Source organism: Equus quagga, chromosome 2 (genome assembly GCF_021613505.1).
Source record: "Equus quagga isolate Etosha38 chromosome 2, UCLA_HA_Equagga_1.0, whole genome shotgun sequence".
Classification (NCBI taxonomy): domain Eukaryota; kingdom Metazoa; phylum Chordata; class Mammalia; order Perissodactyla; family Equidae; genus Equus; species Equus quagga.
Window position 1 is genome coordinate 50,377,758 of NC_060268.1, and position 23,777 is coordinate 50,401,534.

Genomic DNA, 23,777 nt, shown 5'->3' on the forward strand with positions numbered 1-23,777 from the left:
GAATTTTAGAGCCAGCTGTAGAGGGAGATTTGATGAAGGAAAGTCCCCTGTGGCTGAGGTTGCTCTGAGGACACCTGACTGGGTGTCCATAAAGTAAGTTAGAGTTGGCACTTTTCCCCACAAGTCACAGGGCAACCACTTCCCACCTAAGAAGGCTTCCCTGTCCTGAGGAAACAGACATTTTGAGAAAAGCTAACCCATCGAGATACCATAGGATTCTGGTGACTTATCCAATGTCTGTGCTCTTGATATTTAAAACACATTAATAGGCAGTGTCAAAAAGAATAAATAGGGCCGGCCCGGTGGCCCAGTGGTTAAGTGTGCACGTTCTGCTTCAGCAGCCGGGGTTCACTGGTTTGGATCTCAGGTGTGGACATGGCACCGCTTCACAAGCCATGCTGTGGCAGGCATCCCACGTATAAAGTAGAGGAAGATGGGCATGGATGTTAGCTCAGGGCCAGTCTTCCTCAGCAAAAAGAGGAGGATTGGTGACAGATGTTAGCTCAGGGCTAATCTTCCTCAAAATAAATAAATAAATAAATAGCAAGTTCTGATGAGTTCTGCTTCCAGCTTTGCCAGCTTCCTACAAGATTATGAGTAATTTTTATTATTTATTATTTATTATTATGATAATATTTATTATCATTAGTAAATTGTAGTATACTAATATAAAGTAGCATTAACCTATATATTTCAGAACTGAATTCTGTAAGATCATACATATGCACTGAGGTAAACCTGCAAAAAAAGATGGTAAAAATTGATTCCATTTATATAACAATTTATCGTTTACATCCGATTTTCTTTCATTTTATCTCCACGACCACAGGAACTATGGCAGATTTTTTTTTTTACCAATTTTACAGACAATATATAAACAAAGATGAAATGATGATAAAGGATTGGAACCTAGGTCACAGTTCCTGCCTTGTGCTACTCCAACCATATTGATAATCATTTAAATCTGAACAAAGCAAAAAAAAAAAAGACAGAAAGAAAGTGGACTAAATACTTCACATTTGCAAATATGAACTCAAGATTTTAAAACAAATAGGTTCCTGACATTGGAAAACTTAACTTTGCTGAGATGTCAAGTAGAATAACCCAGGAATTCAGGGTGAGCTGGGTTATGCTAAAGAGGAACCTAACTAACCTGACCCAAATTTGAAACTCAAAAAGGCCTGTCCTCACTTAAACCTGACACAACTCAGTAAATATTCTTATCTCCATTTTAGAATTGGAGAAACTGAGATTGTATTTGCTAGTTTAAGGATTTCTTAAAGGGTCTCAGCCTGATGAATTACAAGAAGCTACTGTAGAGTTTTGAAGGAAAAAAAACTTTATTGTATATAAACAATCTTCTCTTTAATTCAACATGAAAAAGTCAGAGTTATAGCACCCTGCCAAACACTATGAGGATAGATATAATAATATAATTTCTGATCTGGAAGGACTCAGATCTTAAGTATTCCAAAAGTTGCCAAATTTTCTTTTTTTGTTTTTGTTTTGAGGAAGATCAGCCCTGAGCTAACATCTGCCACCAATCCTCCTCTTTTTGCTGAGGAAGACTGGCCCTGAGCTAACATCCATGCCCATCTTCCTCTACTTTATATGTGGAACGCCTACCACAGCATGGCTCAACAAGTGGTGCCATGTCACACCCAGGATCTGAACTGGCAAACCCTAGGCCGCTGAAATGGAACATGCGAACTTACCCGGTGCACCACGGGGCTGACCCCAGGTTTGTTTTTTTTAACTATCAAAATTTTTGGCCTACATGGACACCACAGAGTGCATTGTATTAAGGGCCTTATCACAAGAAAATATACACTTTCCTTTATGCTTTTCAGATAAAAAATCACTTTCCTATTGTTACATTTGGAGAGCCCTGATATCTGAATCCTCAGATTAGGAAACAAAACCATCTAATCCATCTCCTTTGTTTTATATTTATAGGACAAGGAACTTGAATCCTTGTAAAATAATTTCATCAAAGTCACACAGCTATTACCACTGCCAACATCAGAACCCAGAACTGACGACACCTATGTGCTTTTTATGACTCTTAGACCAGGAGGTAAACAAATACAAATTTCCCCATTAGTCTGCTTCACGTGTTCTTGTATAATCCATACAGGTGTCATGTACCTGGCCCAATGGCCCTCCTTCTCTCATAGCCTCACACTCCATAGCCTGCCTCTCAAAGACCTCTCTAACTCCTGACCACAGCTTACCCACATCTTTCATAACAAGTGGGTAGCCTAGTACTCACAGTGTGATCCAGGAATCAGCAGCATGAGCATCACCTGGGACTTTGCTGGAAATGCAAAATCTTGGCTCACCCCAGAGCTAAGACAGAAATCTACATTTTAACCAGATTTCTGGGTATTTCATATGTACATAAAAGTAAGAGAAATGCTGCACTAGAGAACATGGAGAAAGAACTTCTAGTTTCAGATAACCTCTCAGTGTTAGTACTACCAAGTAGTACTAGTAGTTAGTACTACCAAGATTTTGTTTCTGATTAGCAAGGTCAAAGGAATGAAGTAGGCCATAAAGGTGCCTGGGTCAGTGAATAGCTAGAGTTTTTTTTCTTCCTTTTTTTTATGATTTTTTTTTTGGGGGGGAAGATTAGCCCTGAGCTAACATCTGCTGCCAATCCTCCTCTTTTTTGCTGAGGAAGACTGGCCCTGAGCTAACATCTGTGCCCATCTTCCTCTACTTTATATGTGGGAGGCCTACCACAGCATGGCTTGCCGAGCGGTGCCATGTCTGCACCTGGGATCCCGGCCGCTGAATCCCGGGCCACTGAATCGGAACATGAGAACTTAACGGCTGTACCACCAGGCTGGCCCCCTGGATTTCTAACAAGATAGATATTCATAAAATAATGGTCTTATTCCCAAGAACTGACCAATGAGGTTTTTCTGAGGCAAAAGATTAAAGGCTCTCAGATCAAGATATGAAGACAATAGAAAAAAACTAAACATTTAAAGCCTCTGTAAATTACAATGTCAGTTTTTGCAAAAATGGATAGTTACCTGGAGAGCAGCAGCAAAAAAACAAAAAAAGACTAGCAATGTCATCTCTAACACTGGCGTTTCCAATAGGGAAATTTAAAATAAGAAAAAGGCTTTTTCCTCTTGTGGAAAAACAGCAGCAGAAAAGTATTCTTGGATTGGATTTTCAAAAAGCCATCAAGTGACCCACAAGAGTTCTCAAAAACATTTAAAGAAGCCCGCTGAAAAGTTTCTTTGCCTTATGATTGTCATTAAAATAAGGCAAAACGTGAGAACATAGAATATGCAGTATGGTACTGAAGCCAGGTACCTGAGGGTTACTGGAAATATTCAATAAGATTACCTTTCAACCTTGTTCCCAACACAGACATAAATGAAAAGAAGTTAATCTTGTCAATTTGCTGTTTTCTTGTTTAAACTGAGGGGTGACTCAAGGCCACAAGGATTGATGAGCTTTTACAGAAGAAAAAAATGCCTTCAAGGAAGTTAGATCCCCAGATAACCAGCCCCTAGTTGCCTTTGACACCCAGAAGTCACATTGCCCAAGGGCTTCTTTGAGTGATAGAAACACAGATTACCCCTTTGTTTCTCTGAAACTCCTGCCAAGTCCCTTAGCTCTAAAAAATCTCCTGCTTTCTTCTCTTGTGAAGGCAGATTTGAGAAAACCTATCCTCCTGCCTTCTCATTTTGTCCAATTCAAATAAACCTTTCTCCATTTCCAAGCACGGATGTCTCACTGTTTGACTTACTGTGCACTGGGCACATGAACTTGAGATTAAGAGGTTCGGTATCAGTATTACCTCATTTTATATACTAAATATAGTATATAATATATATATTTTTTATATACTATATACATATACTGTATAAGCTTACAAGCTTTATAAATTCTATGGAAGAAATGGAGTGAGTAGAAGAGATTTGAGCAGACAAATAATCCAGGCTCCCTTGTTTTACACACAGACAACTGGGGTTTGGAGAATCTGATTTACCCAAGTTCACATTCTCAACAATGTAGGACCAGAACCTGGGTCTCCTAACTACAAGTTCTTTTCACTATACTTGATTCATATTTTTAAAGTCCCTTTTCACAGAAAAATACTTTCGAAGAGTTTATTAAAGGCATTGTTCAAGTAAACATTACTAGTTGACTGAAGAGTTCATTGAATATGGTTTAATGGCAGTTTTAAATGAAAAACAAGACTTTAGGAATGTGTTTATGGGGAAAACATTTTAGCTCAGGTCCATTTCAACTCATAGCACCTTTTTATTTTTCAAGATTATAACCAGCCACAAGTACATTTAAAACACAAGTAGATATAAGGCAATATATATGTATAAATGTTCTTACTTATATTTATGATTTTCCCAACCAGAAACACAAATGAAATTGAGTTTGACGAGATTTTCACATATTGAAGTATATGGAGTAACTATTCATATCCAAGACTGATTCAGCTTGAACTAAAAAAGCCTGAGTTTGGCCTATCAAACATACATTGTACATCTGCTTTACCTATTAAAGAATGGCTCTCAAGATAAGAATGCATACTTCCCCTCCTATGCCCTATTGGTAATGCCCATATTAGTCCCTTTCCCAACATCAGTGGCATGTTGACCTGCTAATTTGCAACTGAATACGTCTTTGAAACTTTCATGAATATGTATCCTGGGCATGTTTAATGTATGTTCTTTGTTCTAAAAATATATAAAATTGTACTGCAAACCATGCTTCTTCTGAATGCTTTCTTCCTTTATGGAAAAGGCCTTCCTGGGTGATAATACTCAGTTTGGCTCAAGTAAAACTCAACTTGTCTCTTATCTATAGAATGGTTATTGATTATTTTTGCATAGACAAGTTTATAAAGGATTAACCATTGCAAGTCTTTCAGAAAAAATTAAGCAATATAATACAATCTCCAGGTGAAGTTTATTAAATGAAACATCTATTCATAGTAACAGAACTTTAGGGACCCCCCCTCCCATCAGGTTGTAATTATTCCAAGATAATTAAACCAGGACTGGATTAATATTTATCTACATCAATGTAAGGTTGAGGAAAAAACTATTTAAGAAACTATTTTCAAGTACTTTATTAGTATTTTTGGCATAAACAATATAATTAAAATATCCATCTAATCAGTACACCTTTCAAGTCTTTTGTAAGTAATGCTGTAGATTTTTTCTGCAATTAATTTTCTTAGGATAGATTTCAAAACTAAAATTTCAGGATTCAAAATCTTGAACATTTTAAAGTTTGTAATGCATTGTGTTATTTTTTTAAAATGGGGTTATATTAATTTACCTAGTAATCATCAATGCGAAGTGCTATTTCATTGCCAAAATTGGGTCTCAGATTTTTTTTTTTTTTTGAGGAAGATTAGCCCTGAGATAACATCTGCTGCCAATCCTCCTCTTTTTGCTGAGGAAGGCTGGCCCTGTGCTAAAATCCGTTCCCATCTTCCTCTACTTTATATGTGGGACGCCTACCACATCATGGCTTGCCTAGCGGTGCCTTGTCCACACCTGGGATCCGAACTGGGAAACCCCGGGTCGCCGAAGCAGAACATGCGCACTTAACCACTGAACCACTGGGCCAGCCCCTCAGATTTTTTTATAAAACACTCCCTGTGGTTTTCATCTACATTTTTAAAAATACCATATGTTTCCTACCTAGATATATTTTACCTTTGAGAATAGAATGTTAATTATCTTTGCTTTATCAGAATTGCAGTATTTTGCTTACTTTTAATGTAGGAATAAAAAAGACTCTTATGAGGTAAACATAGTAATCCTCTGTCATTCTTTCTAGGTAGCATTCCCAGTCTGTAGTCTACCTTTTAATTTTGGTTAACTGTATTTTCATGTATAGATTAGAGCGTTAAATGCATCAATCTTTTCCTTTATAATTTCTTTTGTAACTTTTAAATTTATAATGTCTTCCTTTCTCAAGGGTTAAAATACCTTCCTCTGAATTTCTAGTTTTTCTAAAATGTGATTTTAAATCAGTATTTAATTAATTCATCTGAAATTTATTTTGATAATACTTGAAGGTGAAGACCTACATTTTAAAAAATAACTAGCCAATTTCCCAACATTACTGAGCTGGTTTCCTAGGTTTTTGTCTTTTATATAATAAAATGTAAGCTCTAGGAACTTTATATTGTTCATCGCCATATTCTCAGTATCTAACAACACCTGGCACACAGTAGATACTCTCAGTAAGCATTTGTTGAATGAGTGAATGATTGATATATAAGGTCTATATAGTTTGATCCATTTGAATTCTTTCATCTTCATTATTGAAGCTTGATGTTCTTTATAGACTTGACTTTACTAAGGACAAAGCACATTATATGCATATGCTAGAAAGCTATATGCACTTCTGTATCCATTCTTTTTAATACCTTGCTTCCTCTCTCCCCAAATAGCCAAATTTTTTATATTTTATGTATTTACTAAATTTATTTTATGTATATATATAAATTTAATTTACATGTTAAACTGTAGTTAATGGCACCACCATCTACCCATATGTTTGTCCAGAAACGTAGGGTCTTCTTTGATCTGTCCCTCTTTCTCACCACTCACATCCAATCAATCACCAGGTCCTGTGAATTCTACTTCTAAAATAGTTTCAAATGTGTTTACTTGACTCTCTTTGCCATCACCCTACTATAAATCATCATCCGTCACATGGACTACTGTAGCTCCTCTCCACATCCATTCAAGGCCCTGACAGCAGCCAAAGTAATCTCCCTAAAAGTGATGTCAGTAAGACCGTGCAGAATGCAGCCCCTGCCTCTAGTCTCATCTCAAGCCATTTTCACTCTAACTAGACTTTGGCCACACTGACTTTTTCTTTGTTCCCAACTCTATCTTTTCCTTTGAAGTCTTCCAGTCTTAGATTCAATGACACTTCACCAGACTGGTCTTCCTTAGCCCCTCACACTAGGTTAGAATCCCCTATATGTCTTCATAAATATCTTGTATTTTTTTCTTGATAACACTTAGTACAATCGTAATTATTCAGTTAGTTATGTAATTGTTTGCTTAGTGGCTATTCCCTACAGGGCTAAGATCCCTGAATGTTTGTCTTGTTTCCTTGTCACTCTAAAATTCAGCTGTACGTCTCTTCTAACTACGACTTATTGCAGATTTCTCTATGATTTATAAATGTTTTTATAAATTCTCATAGTTCCAGTATAAGGTTTTAAAAAGCTATCTCACACATACTTTTGATTAGTTTGCTCTGTATAGATGTATGTCATTTATCTCAAGAGAATAGGATTCCTGAAAAACGGACTGGATGGGGCTAAGTTTTTTGTTTTCTTTTGGTTTTCCAGCTTTATTATTTATTGAGAAATAATTGACATATAGCATTGTGTAAGTTTAAGGTGTACAATGTGATGATTAGATCTAAGTATATATTGTAAAATGATTACCACAATAAGGTTAACACATACATTACCTCACATAATTACAATTTTTTTGTGTGTGGTGAGAACATTTAAAATCCACTCTTTTAGCAACTTTCAAGTATACAATACAGTATTGTTAACTATAGTTACCACGCTGTACATTACATCCTCAGAACTTCTTATAATTGGAAGTTTGTACCCTTTGACCATCATCTCTCCATTTCACCCACCCCCTAGATCCGGGCAACCACCATTCTACCATTTCTATGAATTTGGCTTTTCTTCCCTTTTTTTTTAGATTCTATATATATGTGAGATCATACAGTATTGGTCTTTCTCTGTCTGACTTATTTCACTTAGTATGGGCCTCAAGGTCCATCCATGTTGTCACAAATGGCAGGATTTCCTTCTTTTTTATAGCTGAATATATTCCATTTTGTGTATACATATATGTGTGTGTGTATATATATATACACCACATCTTTATCCATCCATCCACGAATGAACACTTAGGTTGTTTCCATATCTTAGCTATTCTGAATAATACTGCAATGAACATGGGAGTGCAGACATGTCTTCGAGATAGTGATTTCATTTCCTTTGGATATATACCCAGAAATGGAACTGGTGGGTCATATGGTAGCTCTATTTTTAACTTTGTGAGGAACTTCCATACTGTTGTCCATAGTGACTGTACCAATTTACATTCCCAACAAGGGTCCTTAAGGGTTCCCTTTTCTCGGCACCTCCCTGACAGTTATCTCTTGACTTTTTGATAATAACCATTCTACAGGTGTGAGGTGATAGCTCACTGTGATTTAGATTTGCATTTCCCTGATGATTAGTGTTACTGAGCACCTTTTCATGTACCTATGGCCCATTTGTATGTCTTCTTTGGGAAAATGTCTGTTCAGATCTTCTGCCCAGTATTTAATTGGAATTTTTGTTTTGCTATTGAGTTATGAGTTCTTCCGATATTTTTGATGTTAACCACTTATCTGATATATAGTTTGCAAATATTTTCTCCCATTCCATAGGTTGCCTCTTCATTCTGTTGTTTCTTAAGCTCTGCAGAAGCTTTTCAGTTTGATGTAGTCACATTTGTTGATTTTTGTTTCTTCTAGGAATTTTTTTTTTATTTTTTATTTTTTTTCCTTTTTCTCCCCACAGCCCCCCGGTACACAGTTGTATATTCTTCATTGTGGGTCCTTCTAGTTGTGGCATGTGGGACGCTGCCTCAGCATGGTTTGATGAGCAGTGCCATGTCAGCACCCGGGATTCGAACCAATGAAACCCTGGGCTGCCTGCAGCAGAGCGCGAGAACTTAAGCACTCGGCCACGGGGCCAGCCCCTCTTCTAGGAATTTTACAGTTTCAGGTCTTACCTTTAAGTCTTTAATACATTTTAAGTTAATTTTTGTGAGTAGTGTATGACAGGCTTGGGGCTAGGTTTAAATAATTATGTTTTTTTCAGAACTTTATAATTGAGAATGATTTTATGTGTTTATATTTTAGGATAAGAAAAGTAATTCAGCTTCAAATTCAGACACAGAAATGAAAGCTGAACAACTGCCTCCTTGTGTGAACCCCGGCAACCCTGTGTTTTCATGTATGTTGGACCCAAAGACACTCCATACGGCTACCTCCCTATCAAAACCTACAATGATTATGTATAAAACCAATTCAGGTAGTTATGGTGAATTCTTACCTATGCCACAGTTTTGTCCTTGCATTTATAGTCCAAAGGAGCAAGTATTTTCAAGCCATATCAGATCTACGGGATTTTATCAAAATAACACTCTGAACACTGCACCTGACAGAACCAGAACCCTTGATTTTCCTAATTTTCAACATACTCTATGAATATGTTCCTTTGTGTATTTAAGAGAGAATATACTCAGCAAAAATGAGTTTGAAATCTAAGGCTAGAATACCTAATTTGAAATATAAAATGACTTAATTTTTTAAAATACCTTAACGAAATAAAGCCTTTCAACTGATAACTGAATGACAGTGACTTCTTAAATAAAATGTGTTCAAGGGCCTGGCCCTGTCACGTAGTGGTTAAGTTTGGTGTACTCGATTCGGTGGTCTGGGTTTACAGTTTCAGATCCCAAGCGCAGACCTACACCACTCGTCAGCCATGCTGTGGTGGTGAGCCACATATAAAGAGGAGGAAGATTGGCACAGATGTTAGCTCAGGGCTAACCTTCCTCAGCAAAAAAAAAAAAAAAGTGTTCAAAATAGCAAAATAAAAGCTGGAAAGCATTTTAGTACATTTTATCTTTCTTTAGTATGTGTACTCCAAAAGCTTCAAAAGGCTGTCAGGATCTCAGTTGTCTACCGAGTAGATTTATCAAAACAAAGGAACACAGGAGCTCTAAGAAAAAAGTTGAATTAAGGAAGATTCTGACCAGTAATTTCCCACTTTTCAACTAATGGCTTAGACCATTAGTTCTGGGTGAATGTTAGTTCCCACTGCTAGGCTGGTGGAAGATAGGACATTATTCATTCATTCATTTAGCAATGAATGGCAGGCACTATTCTATAAAAATGGAACACAAATAAAAGATAGTTCTTTTATGGTTTCAGTGAACAATATTTTGGGGGAAATGAGATTAGCAACTTAATAACAAGTGATAGTTTATGTAACATAAAGTATGCAGACACAGAGACAGAATTGCTCAAATTGAGACCAAGAAGATCAGGATAAATAACCTGGAGAAGGTAAAACCAAATCAAAGGAAAGTCAGTCCAAGGAGAAGAAATGATAAGTATAAAAGTGCAAAGATGTGAGAGAATGTGGTATATTTTTATAAATGCAATTAATTTGATATCTTTTTTTTTTGAGGAAGATTAGCCCTGAGGTAACATCTGTCACCAATCCACCTCTTTTTTGCTAAGAAAGACTGGCCCTGAGCTAACATCTGTGCCCATCTTCCTCTACTTTATAGGTGGGGATGCCTGTCACAGCATGGCTTGACAGGTGGTGCTAGGTCCGCACCTGGGATCCAAACCAGTGAACCCAGAGCCGCTAAAGCGGAATGTGTGAACTTAACCACTGCGCCACTGGGCTGGCCCCTGATATATCTTTAACATAGAATGTGAGCAGTGGTGGATGATAAGCTATACAATTCTTCAAAGTCTGTAATTCCACTGTATATACAGATTTATTTCAGTTGCCAGCTGTTGAAACCACCCATTCACTTGGGTCTGGGTACCTCACTGAAAAAAAAATCACTGTTCTTATTTTTCCCTATTGGTTTCAGGTTCAGGATATTAATGTTAATTAGAAATAATTTTGTGAGTCACTAGGAGATCAGAAAAGTTGGATCTTTGAGCGGGCCCAGTGGCATAGTGGTTAAGTTCACACACTCCACTTCAGCGGCCTGGAGTTTGCAGGTTAGGATCCCAGGCACTGACCTATGCACTGCTTATTAAGCCATGCTGTGGTAGGCGTCCCACATATAAAGTAGAGGAAGATGGGCACGATGTTAGCTCAGAGCTAATCTTCCTCACCCAAAAAAAAAAAAAAAAAAAATTAAAATGGCAAATTAAAAGTTAAAAAAAAAGTTGGATCTTCTATTTACAAAAACAGCTTGATGTGTGGAAATAGCTCAAACTCTACACTCTCATGAAATTCTTCCAAAAAGCCCAAAATGTGGTATTTGCTAATGGCACAAGCAAGAAGAAAAATTAGTTTTGTTTACTTCCTCTAAAACATCAAAAATCAAGGCACTGCACAAGATTTCCAGGTGAGTAATCAACAGAATTTGAGTTTCCTAGCCTTTTCCCCACGTAAACTGTACAAACCATTATTCCCCTCTGCTGTAGGTGCTCATTTTGTGGCAAGAGAAGTCAACTTTTTAATATGTAGACTCTAGATATTAATCTAAAGTTTCTTACTATGGCAGGTGGTTAAGCCCTTTTTTGTTGTTGTTGCTAAAATTCTTAGATAGGATGAATATCTCAGAATAAGGTATGTTGTCTGGAATGCCACTACGTAGTCATTCAGTGCCTATTAAAGTCCAGGGACAATTCTAGGGAACTTTACAGTTTCAGGTCTTACCTTTAAGTCTTTAATACATTTTAAGTTAATTTTTGTGAGTAGTGTATGACAGGCTTGGGGCTAGGTTTAAATAATTATGTTTTTTTCAGAACTTTATAATTGAGAATGATTTTATGTGTTTATATTTTAGGATACATACAGCTTAGATTCTAGTAAATTCTATTAGGGAAAAACAGATCCAAAATAATATATAAATATGTATATGTAAAATATGTATACATATTTACATGTAAACACTTACGTGAGTATATAGATAATATTTAAGTATTTATGTTACATGTTACATACATATACAGGCATACCTCGTTTTATTGCCCTTCACAGATACTGTGGTTTTTGGTTTTTTGTTTTCCTTTTTCTCCCCAAAGCCCCCCTGTACACAGTTGTATATTTTTAGTTGTGGGTCCTTCTAGTTGTGGCATGTGGGACGCCACCTCAGCATGGCTTGATGAGCAGTGCCATGTCCGTGCCCAGGATCCGAACCCAGGAAATCCTGGGCCACCGAAGCACAGCACGCCAACTTAACCACTCAGCCACAGGGCAGCCAAACTTTTTTTTTTTGAGGAAGATTATCCCTGAGCTAACATCTGCTTCCAATCCTCCTCTTTTTTGCTGAGGAAGACTGGCCCTGAGCTAACATCCATGCCCATCTTCCTCTACTTTATATGCAGGACGCCTGCCACAGCTTGGCTTGGCAAGCAGTGCGTAGGTCTGCACCTGGGATCTGAACCAGCGAACCCTGGGCCACAGATCGGAATGTGTGAACTTAACCGCTGTGCCAGGGGGCCGGCACCAGATACTGCATTTTTTAATAAGACCCTCCAACCAGCAAAAAGATTACGACTTGCTGAAGGCTTAGATGATGGTTAGCATTTTTCAACAACACTAAAGTATTTTTGAATTAAGGTATGTAATTGTTTTTTTAGACATAAGCTATTGCACGCTTAATAGACTACAGTATAGTGTAAACATAAATTTTATATGCACTGGGAAACCAAAAAGTTTGTGTGACTCGCTTTATTGTGATACTCCCTTATTGCAGTGGTCTAGAACCAAACCTGCAATATCTCAGAGATACGCCTGTAGACATACATAAATATTTACATGTAAATATTATATGTCTATATATATATAAATCATGCCAGGTGATAAGTGTTATGGGAAAAAACTAAAATAGGGTTGGGGGAGAAAGAGGCTTGGGCAAGGAGTTATTTTAGGTGGGGAAGGTCTCAGATAAGTTGATGTTTGTCCACACTCCTGAAGGAAGTGAAGGAAATATCTGGGGAAAATCAAGCTGTTGTAAGGCAAATGAATATCAAGTCTAGAGTTCATGGGAGAAGCCTAAACTGAGTATAATCAATTTAAACAACATCCACACAAAGATATTATTTAAAATCATAACACCAGATAAGACTACACTTAAAGAACAAAAATTCAACCAAGTAAATTTAAAGATCCAATTGGCTTCATTAAGCAATTCATGAATGGGGCAGCATCCCATCCAGCAAGAAGAGAGATACTCTGAGGAGGTGTACAAAAGGGAAAATTTTTACAGACAGAAGGAGGGTGGGGCAAGGAAGTTATCAGCAAAAGAAAAGAAAGGATTATTGTAGGCCAGGACATCTTCCTTTGGCATTTGGCGGGAAGGGAAGGGAAGGGAAGGCAGGGGTTTTGTCATGCAGATTACCTCACTAACGCTAATCAGGAAATTTCAGATTGTTGAAAAGTTACATTTCTGGGAGAGGTTGAAATTGCAATGGAGTCTTGATTTGCTGTTGTGGAGACAAAAGACTCCGTTTTGTGCCTGTGCTTTTTTAACACTACAAAGTATAGGCAGAAAAGAGACCCAAGGACTAAGCTTTAGGGAACTCCAACATTTAGAAGTCAGGGGAATGATGAGAAATAAACAACTGAGACCGCGAATAAGTGACATTATGGTGAAGCAGGAAGAAATTAGGAACACTGTGATACCCAGAAGCCAAGCAAAGAACTTGTTTCAAGAAGAAGGAATGACCCAACTGATATTATCTGGGGAGATAACACATGCACTGAGACCTCAGGGTTTGACTAGGCAATGTGGAAGTACTGGTGACCGCAGGAAGAAGTGTTCCAGTGAGGTCACAGACAGGAAAACATTATTGGACTAGGTTTAAGAAAGAATGCAAGAAGTAAAAACTACTTTTTAGTAGCTTTGCTAAACACTGAACAGAGAAACAGGGTGATAGCTGGAAGGAGAGGTAGGGCCAAAGGTTATTTATTTATTTATTTATTGAGGAAGATTAGCCCTGAGCTAACTGCTGCCAATCCTCCTCTTTTTGCTGAGGAAGACTGGCCCTGAGCTAACATCCATGCCCATCTTCCTCTGCTTGATATGTGGGATGCCTGCCATAGCATGGCTTGTCAAGCAGTGCCATGTCCGCACCCAGGATCCGAACCAGCAAACCCCGGGCCACTGAAGCAAAACGTGCGAACTTAACCACTGCCCCACCAGGCCGGCCCAACATATTTGTATTTTGATGGGACCACATTGTGAGAACTGCTGACCTACAGTAATCAGTTCTAAACAGAAAATGAAGCTGGAGATGAATACAGAATAAGTTTTCTTTAATATGGACTAAAAAAGCTAAAGTGTATAAAATCAAAGCCAAGGTTAGGCCAAGCACAGAATTATCCACAAACTTACAGTATACTTAGAACTAGGCTACCTAAGAATCACCCAAAAGAAGCATTAGAGTATGAACTGTAAAGTATTAAATTCACTACTTTGTGAGATACACTAAATAAAGCAGTACACTTTTGGAATATGCTACCCTAAAATGTAAAAAAATATATACTTTGTAATTTTTCCAAAAATAAAGACTATTTCAGATAAAAGTTTGAACAATCAATTCTTCTAGAAAAGATTTAAGGCACATTATGTTAAAAAATTCACATACTTTAGGGGCCGGCCCGTGGCCCAGTGGTTGGGTTTGCACACTCCACTTCGGTGGCCCAGGGTTTTGCCGGTTCAGATCCTGGGTGCGGACCTAGCACCACTCATCAAGCCACGCTGAGGCAGCAACCCACAAAGCACAACCACAAGGACCTACAACTAAAATATACAACTATATATTGGGGGGCTTTGGGGAAAAAGAAGAAAAAAAAATTCATATACTTTAGGCAAACTTACTATGTTCTAGGTACTGTAGTAAGTAGTTTGTTTCACTGACTAAACAAAAACCATGTTTATTTAGGTCATAAAAAGGCTAAAATGAAGTATGGTGTAAATATTGTCAAAAGCAATTCTTTGGGGGCCAGCCCTGTGGTGCAGCAGTTAAGTTCAAACATTCCACTTCGGCAGCCTGGGGTTCGCCGGTTTGGATCCTGGGTGCGGACATGGCACCGCTTGGCACATCATGCTGTGGTAGGTGTCCCACATATAAAGTAGAGGAAGATGGGCATGGATGTTAGCTCAGGGCAAGTCTTCCTCAGCAAAAAGAGGAGGATTGGTGGCAGATGTTAGCTCAGGGCTAATCTTCCTCAAAAAACCAAAAAAAAGCAGTTCTCTGAAGAGAATATCTCCGGAGAGATGATCTTAGGGTCATATGCCTTTAAAACATTATAGAATGAGGATTTACATTTCAAAAACTGTGGACAATGACAAAGAGAAGATACTAGTAACCTGGTCATGACCTAAAGAATAAAATTGGTTTGGGGCCAGCCCCGTGGCACAGCGGTTAAGTGCGCATATTCCGCTTTGGCGGCCCGGGGTTCACCGGTTCAGATCCTGGGTGTGGACATGGCACCGCTTGGCAAGCCATGCTGTGGTAGGCATCCCACATATAAAGTAGAGGGACATGGGCACGAATGTTAGCTCAGGGCCAGTTTTCCTCAGCAAAAAAAGGAGGATTGGCAGCAGTTAGCTCAGGGCTAATCTTCCTCAAAGAAAAATTAAATTAAATTTAAAAAGCTTTAAGAAAAAAATAGGAAAACTGGTTTTATTATTAGTACATGAGAGTTAGTTACAGTGAGGTATGCCTTAGGGCTTGTAAACAAAGGGAATTATCCTAAACTTTTTTTGGAAAGAGGAAGCCTGTTGTGTAAAATTGGACGCATGATGCCATGAAACATTCCTTTCATCAAACTAATTATCCTTGTTTTGGATTTCATGTTTACCATTGTACCATACACATCTGCTTATCAGAAGAAATGAATTGTCATATAACCTATCATACTCATGAACATTCTCAATTTCTGATTATGAATAACAAGGAGGCAGGGTTTTTTTGTTCAGTCTCCTGAGCTTGGTTAATGTGAATCTGATCCGCAGAGATGGGTCAGCTCTTGAGGGTGCTCTTGATGAGTCTTTGAGAGTCAGACTGAGCCAGATAAGGAAATGAAACACACCCCTGTTGTCAGGCTACGTTTGGGAGATCACTTTCTAACCTTTTCCCCAGACAGTATGTGCAAAAATCCTTTACCCTTATTCCCCCATGGATGAGGTTTCTTCGAAACTTCTTGGCTTGCGAGTGACAAGTGGTCCCTCCTTGACCAAATTCTAAACAGGCTCCTCTGAGCCACCTTTTCAACTAGGCATCGTCCTTGGGCTTTGCCCTTACGAGCTCAGTTGTAGCAAGAATATTGTTAAATTGGTTTAGCCAGAATCCCCGCCGCCAATATCTGGTCACCTTCCATCTGACCAACTTCCTTATCCCTCCACCATCCCCCAAGTGATATGTGATCAATCTGGCCTGCCTTCAGCAAGAACCCTGTTATGTTAGTTTAGCCAGAATCTCCCTACCCTTGATGTTTCCTCTTAGTAATTTTCTATCCACTGACAACCCCCGTCCCCCTCGACTTGTTCCTTGGCTAATAATCACGACTTGTCCATGCTGTATTAGGAACTAACCGAGTTCTATACTGAAGTCTCTTCTCTCCATTGCAATAGTTCCTGAGTAAAATCTGTTTTTACTACTCTAACTACTGTCTAGCTCTGGTTTCCTTTGACACTAAGGAGCCAGGACAGCATATGTTTACATAACTATATGTGTTTACTTTCCATTAAACTACTAGACAGCATTTATCTATTAGGAGTAATACTTTTACCTCTGTCAGTAAAGAGCTAAAATGTATAAAAGAAGATTTATCCCAAACCTTGTCTGAGACAAACCTTGCTTGTTTGATGTAATTCACAATCTCTTTCTGGGAAGAAAAAAAGAAATGAGCATTCCTGATAAAATGCTTCAGCACTATAACAAGATAAACACATGTTTTGTGAAACTAGTTACCAATCCACCCTAGGTGACTCTCAAGTGACTGTCAGTCAAGAGGCAAGTGGCATGTAAGAAAATACCATTTATTTATTTATTTACTTATTATTTTGAGGGAGACTAGCCTGGAACTAACATCTGCCGCCAATCCGCTTCTTTTTGCTGAGGAAGACTGGCCCTGAGCTAACATCCATGCCCATCTTCCTCTACTTTATATGTGGGACGCCTACCACAGCATGGCTTGCCAAGCAGTGCCACGTCCACACCCGGGATCCAAACCAGCAAACCCCAGGCCACCAAAGCAGAATGTGCAAATTTAACCACTCTGCCACTGGGCCAGTCCCAGAAAATATCCTTTTTTTAAATCTAGTCTAATTATTTCCTATTCCTATAAAGCATCCATTGCAAACATGGGCTAACTAACGATCTTTCTTTTGCATGCAATATTTTGATATAGCTTTGATATTTGTTCATAACCAAATCTGTCAAAACAATTTTTTAATTAACATGTACACTGTGTATTTATGTATGGTAATCATACAGTAGTGGGGGATTAAAGATCTCTCCAGTTCATGTTTCTTTTCTTTTTTATTTGTTTTGAGGAAGAGTAGCCCTGAGCTAACATCTGCTGCCAATCCTCCTCTTTTTTGGGGAGAAAGACTGGCCCTGAGCTAACATCCGTGCCCATCTTCCTCTACTTTATATGTGGGACGCCTGCCACAGCATGGCTTGCCAAGCGGTGTGTAGGATCCAAAGCAGCGAACCATGGGCCGCCAAAGTAGAACGTGTGAACTTAACTGCTGCACCACTGAGCCGGCCCTCCAGTTCACATTTCTGGAATGGTTATATTTAGTTTATTTTATTCACTTGGTATCTTTTTTTTTTTAAGATTGGCACCTGAGCTAACATCTGTTGCCAATCTTCTTTCTTCTTCTTCTTCTGCTCCTCCCCAGAGCCCCCAGTACATAGTTGCATATTCTGGTTGTAGGTCCTCTGGTTGTGCTATGTGGGACGCTGCCTCAGCATGGCCTGATGAGCAGTGCCATGTCTATCCGCGCCCAGGATCCAAACCAGGGAAACCCTGGGCCGCCAAAGAGGAGCGCGCGAACTTAACCACTTGGCCACGGGGCCGACCCCTCACTTGGTATCTTGAAATTAATTTCAATCAAATAATTGGCATTATGAAAAACATCAAAGGACTACCATAACAATTCTTTCTTATCTTTTATTCATTGGTTTTAATGATAACATTATTATTTGGGAGACATTTTTATCATAAAGGAAATGGGAATATCTGTATCAGTATTTTCACTCTGTCACCACTTCAATCTAAGACAAAGGTCCCTTGCAAACCATAGGAGGTTGCTCAAAAGAGGTCAAGTATTTCTGTCACATTAAAACCATGACTTTACTTAGAGGATAGGATCAAAAATGTTAACAAATAACTACTTAAGAGTTTCCCTTCTTCTTCCTCCTCCCAGGATCTATCTTTTGCCCTTAGGGCAGCTACTGGGCCTACTCTTGTTTTCTGATTGGGATAGTAATTGGAAAAGTCTGAGGAAAGGAAGACTAGGTCGGTTAACACATTCTGAATGTCAAACTGGTATCTGATACACAGAAGACCCACCTTTATTTTGGTTACATTTATTTTTAAAAATGAAAACAAACAAACCACACATCTATGGACAGCTAATCTTCGACAAAGGAGCAGAGGGCCTACAATGGAGAAAAGAAAGTCTCTTCAACAAATGGTGCTGGGAAAACTGGACAGCCACATGCAAAAGATTGAAAATTGACCATTCTTTTTCACCACACACCAAAATAAACTCAAAATGGATCAAAGACCTAAAGATTAGGCCTGAAACAATAAGTCTTCTGGAAGAGAATATAGGCAGTACACTCTTTAACATCAGTTTCAAAAGAATCTTTTCAGACACTATATCTCCTCAGTTGAGGGAAACAATAGAAAGAATAAACAAATGGGACTTCATCAGACTAAAGAACTTCTTTAAGGCAAGGGAAAACAGGATTGAAACAAAAAAACAGCTCACTAATTGGGAAAAAATATTTACAAGCCACTTATCCGACAAAGGGTTAATCTCCATAATATACAAAGAACTCACACGGCTTAACAACAAAAAAACAAACAACCCGATCAAAAAATGGGCAGAGGACATGAACAGACATTTCTCAAAAGAAGATATAAATATGGCCAACAGACACATGAAAAGATGTTCATCATCGCTAATCATCAGGGAAATGCAAATCAAAACTACACTAAGATATCACCTTACACCCATTAGATTGGCAAAAACATCCAAAACCAAGAGCGACAAATGTTGGAGAGGTTGTGGAGAAAAAGGAACCCTCATACACTGTCGGTGGGAATGCAAACTAGTACAGCCACTATGGAAAACAGTATGGAGATTTCTCAAAAAGTTAAAAATAGAAATACCCTATGACCCAGCCATCCCATTACTGGGTATCTATCCTAAGAACCTGAAATCAGAAATCCCAAGAGTCCCTTGCACCCCTATGTTCATCGCAGCATTATTTACAATAGCCAAGACGTGGAACCAACCTATATGCCCAGAAACTGATGATTGGATAAAGAAGATGTGGTATATATACACAATGGAATACTACTCAGCCATAAAAAAAGACAAAATTGGCCCATTCGCAGCAACATGGATGGACCTTGAGGATATTATGTTAAGCGAAATAAGCCAGTCAGAGAAAGACGAACTCTATATGACTCCACTCATAGGTGGAAGTTAATATATTGACAAGGAGATCTGATCAGTGGTTACCAGGGAAAAGGGGGGGTGGGGGGAGGGCACAAAGGGGGAAGTGGTGTACCCACAACATGACTAACAATAATGTACAACTGAAATCTCACAAGGTTGTAATCTATCATAACATTAATAAAAAAAAAAAATGAAAACAAACAAACCAGGGTTGATTATAAGAAATAGCAATCCTGCCTCATCAGAAAGTCTGATAACTGGACAGGATTGCTACAGAAGTTATCAAAAGTGGCTTTATAGAAGTAAAAGTTTCAGGGCCGGCCCCATGGCCAAGCAGTTAAGTTCACACGCTCCACTTCAGTGGCCCAGGGTTTCCCTGCTTCGAATCCTGGGCACGGATATGGCACTGCTAATCAAGCCATGCTGACGCAGCATCCCACATGCCACAACTAGAAGGACCCACAACTGAAAATACACGACTATGTACTGGCAGGGGGCTTTGGGAGAAAAAGGAAAAATATAATCTTAAAAAAAAAAAAGTTTTGCATTAAAAACAACACCACGAGGCTGTTTTATGACCTACTTGAATGACGTCAGATGACCAAATACTGTAAAAACTTATTCCTAAAATTCTTTTTGTTTTCCTAAAAATCCTCTAATCAGAGAATTGTGACAACTACCATATACAAAAGAGAAGCTGTACTGTTTTTGCTTAATGCTTGCATCATCACAGTGATACAACACAAATGGTGGTGCAATCTGATGCCAATATCCTAATATTCTAAGTTAATATTTCACCCTTTGTTTTTTTTTCCTAGTGTACTTGAAGGTACTAGAAAACAATGCCCCTAGAAAACTTATCTTCACTAGATAGTGCTATGAAACATGGTCGATGTTTTGGGGAACACTGTCTATAACTAAAGTTAAAGATAAGGTTTGCCAAACAGTTTGACCAGGGTGAACTAGTCTAACCTCAAACAACAGGGTGGGTCAGCATTAAAGAAAAAATAAAAGGTTCTGTGCATTTGGGAACTAAGTGAAAACATCAGTATTGATTATACCAAGGTCAAGGTGAAACTGGCGGCCAAACTTGCTTTAATTATACTCAGCTGTTTGTTGGCAAAAGTAGTTAGATAATGCACTACTAAAACCCACTCTACAGATAACATCTCTGATGCTTGGGTCACCATGGTAACAGGTGGAGTGCTTGAGTTTTTCGGGAACTGAGAGTTGACTCCTTGTCCAGTTCAGGCCAGTTGAGACCACCAACCCATCAACTGGGCCTGTGCAAATTCTGAGCAAGTGACCTTTGTGACGTCAAGGAGCTAAAAACTCCACCCTGAGATCATGGTAATGCCACCATTTTGTGAACATGCGTCCTACAGGCATGAAGCTTGACTACACTTGCGCAGATCATCAATTTCCTCACTTCTCCTTACCTCCCATCATCTATTCCCACACCTCAGACTGTCCCACCCCCTTATCCCATAAATATCCCTGAGTCCCCATTTTCCAGGAGGCGGATCTGAGACTGATTCTCCAGCCTCCTTGCTTGGTCGCCTTGTGATTGAATCCTGTCTCATTTGCAAACGCGTCTTCTCTGTGATTGGCATAGTCGTGCAGCGGGCAAAACAAACCTGGTTCTGTATCAACTGTCAAACATTCAGACAATTAAATAGTATATTTAATACAAATAAAAATACTTTATAAACACTTTATTTTATTTTATCTTTTATTTTAAACTTCTACCTTGTTAAAAACGAATCAGTAAGTGTCCTGGTAATCATTATACCAACAAATATTTTGTTAGTTATAAGGGCAAGCTGAATTCAGTAACAAAAAAATATAATTATGTATTAATATGAAGAAACAAAGAATTATGTAGATTATTCTTATTTTGATTTACTTACTCAAAAACCATCAAGTCAAACATTTCACTTTCTACAGATTTATATTTTGCCCTCTGCAGAACTAGAGGACTGAAGAGAAAGTGATTCCGGACCATCAGCCATAATATGTACAGATTCCAAATGCCTCCAGTTATTTTTGAAAAACTTAAAACAATACCTAGTACAATACTTAGTTGCTTCTAGTAGTCATTAAGATTTTAGTTCTGTTCCTTGAATTATATTCCGAATCTTCTCAGCATCATTTTGTACAATTTTGTTGGATGGATCAATCTTAAGTGCAGCTTCATAATCCTGTAGGCCTATATTTATACAGCAATGATGATCAGTAAAATAAATACTTTATAAATACTTGTGTTATCTAGACAATATTTTTTAAATATTAAAAAAAACACACACTAGGACCATGGTTCAGGACAAGTACCAGGTTTTAAGTCAGATTCCCATCTTCACACATATGGTAGCTACTCTGAGATTGCAGAAATTTTTCAGTAATTTTGGGAATTATAATGATTTCATTCAGGATTTACTAAGAAGCAGTTACTTTAAGTACAAATAAGCTAACAGCTTAACCTCATTACAGCATGACCAGACTCAAAACTCATATATCAAAAGAACATTTTTATCACCTCAATGAAAAATAAATGGCATCTTATTTAGAAATTCTAGATTAAGAAAAATAATTTTATATAACTCATAGACTATAGTTTGTGCTTTTTTCCGTAGTTATCACATCAACAGAATTCCTTTGAGGAAAACTGGTTAAAAAGGGAAGCACTGTGGACTAGTTGGTAAAAATATATAACTGAATCTAAATCTTTACGGAAAAAAAGCAATAGGAAGAATTTCTCTGGGAATAAGGAAACCTGAGTTCTAAGTGCTATTGATCTGCCATGCCACCTCAGGCAAATCACTTAACTTCTCCAAGCCTCCATTTTCTCATCTTTTTTTTTTTTTTTTTTTTTGCGGAAGATTAGCCCTGAGCTAAATGCTGCCAATCCTCTTTTTGCTGAGGAAGACTGGCCCTGAGCTAACATCTGTGCTCATCTTCCTCTACTTCATATGTGGGACGCCTACCACAGCATGGCATGCCAAGAGGTGCCATGTCCGCACCCAGGATCCGAACCGGCAAACTCCAGGCCGCCAAAGTGGAATGTGCGCACTTAACCGCTGTGCCATCGGGCTGGGCCCATTTTCTCATCTTTAACATGAAGTGTTCTTCTAGCTCAAAAAAGTCTATGATACTATAATTTCTAAAGAATGCTTTAAAATGTTTCATTCTTGTCTTAATAATTTTTATCCTCATGAAAATGGATAGGATATTAAGAAAAGGAGGGGGCACATAAACCTAATTCGATGCTTTGGTTAGAAGAATCTCCTAAAAGTTACAGAAAGACGTTTACAAAAAAGTCAGAAATAATAAAACTTTACAGGCTAGAGCCCGCTCTCTAGCAAGGCATCCTCAAAGCGTAGGCCTTTATGCCTTGAATGAATGGAAGCTGATGGGCATCTGGGTAGGAAGGTGTGTGAAGAGGAGTGTTGAGGATGTAACTCTGGGTACTACAAAATTCTGCCCTTTTGGGCAACGTGAGTAACTGCAAATAGCCCCTAAATACATTAAAAATGAAAAACAATAAAAATTAAATAAATGCTACGGCTTCTATAAACATGGGGCTGAATTACAAACTTTAGTAGTCTCATGAATATAAGTAATAATTATACACTGTGGTAGATCAGTTATTTCTGAGCTTATGTATGTGTATGTTGTGTATGTGTGTATGACCAAAAAAGCTCATTTAAAAATTTCCATTATATCTTAAGTGACTCAATCATATCCTTTATCATAAATCTTTCTATAGAAAACTTGTCTGATACCACAGCATTTTCCTAGTTTTGTTCACCTCTTGTTTTAACTCCCTTCTACAACAATGAATTTTTAAAATATTTCAAAATCACTTTTTGTCAGTTAAGTTGCAAAGAATAAATTAAATCCTATAAATATAAAATAATGGAGTCCTAAAAAAGTCATAATCTTAATCCCAATGACATTTTTTTAAAAGTATAACTCGGAATGTAAAAACATTTCTATCAATTTCTTACCTTCTATATACAATTCTAGTTGACAGAATGCTGTTCCACGTCGTACATGTGCCTTCATTCTTGCATTAGCATTGTCTGCAACAGGTGGTGTCAATAATTCTAGTGCCTTACAAAAAATAAGAAGAAGAGAAAGACATAACCTCCTAATTTAAACATGAGCAAAAACATGGTAAAAATCTTAATTTTAAAACAAGTCTCAAGCTCTTACACACCTATATTTTTTGGCTTAGTCAGTACATCAATTTATCAAATACATATATTTATG

The 23,777-nt window shown here is 38.0% G+C and overlaps 1 protein-coding gene across 1 annotated transcript in view; it reads right to left on the reverse strand.

Moving 5' to 3' along the window:
* Positions 1-21,242: 21,242 nt before the first annotated feature.
* DNAAF4 (dynein axonemal assembly factor 4) overlaps positions 21,243-23,777 on the reverse strand; it is a 58,818-nt gene continuing 56,283 nt past the window's right edge. The window contains exons 10-11 of the mRNA XM_046650377.1: positions 23,513-23,618; positions 21,243-21,714 (exon numbers count right to left, since the gene is read on the reverse strand). Of these exons, the coding sequence (XP_046506333.1) occupies positions 21,605-21,714; positions 23,513-23,618 (216 nt within the window). The 3' untranslated portion in view covers positions 21,243-21,604. The remainder of the gene's footprint in view (positions 21,715-23,512; positions 23,619-23,777) is intronic.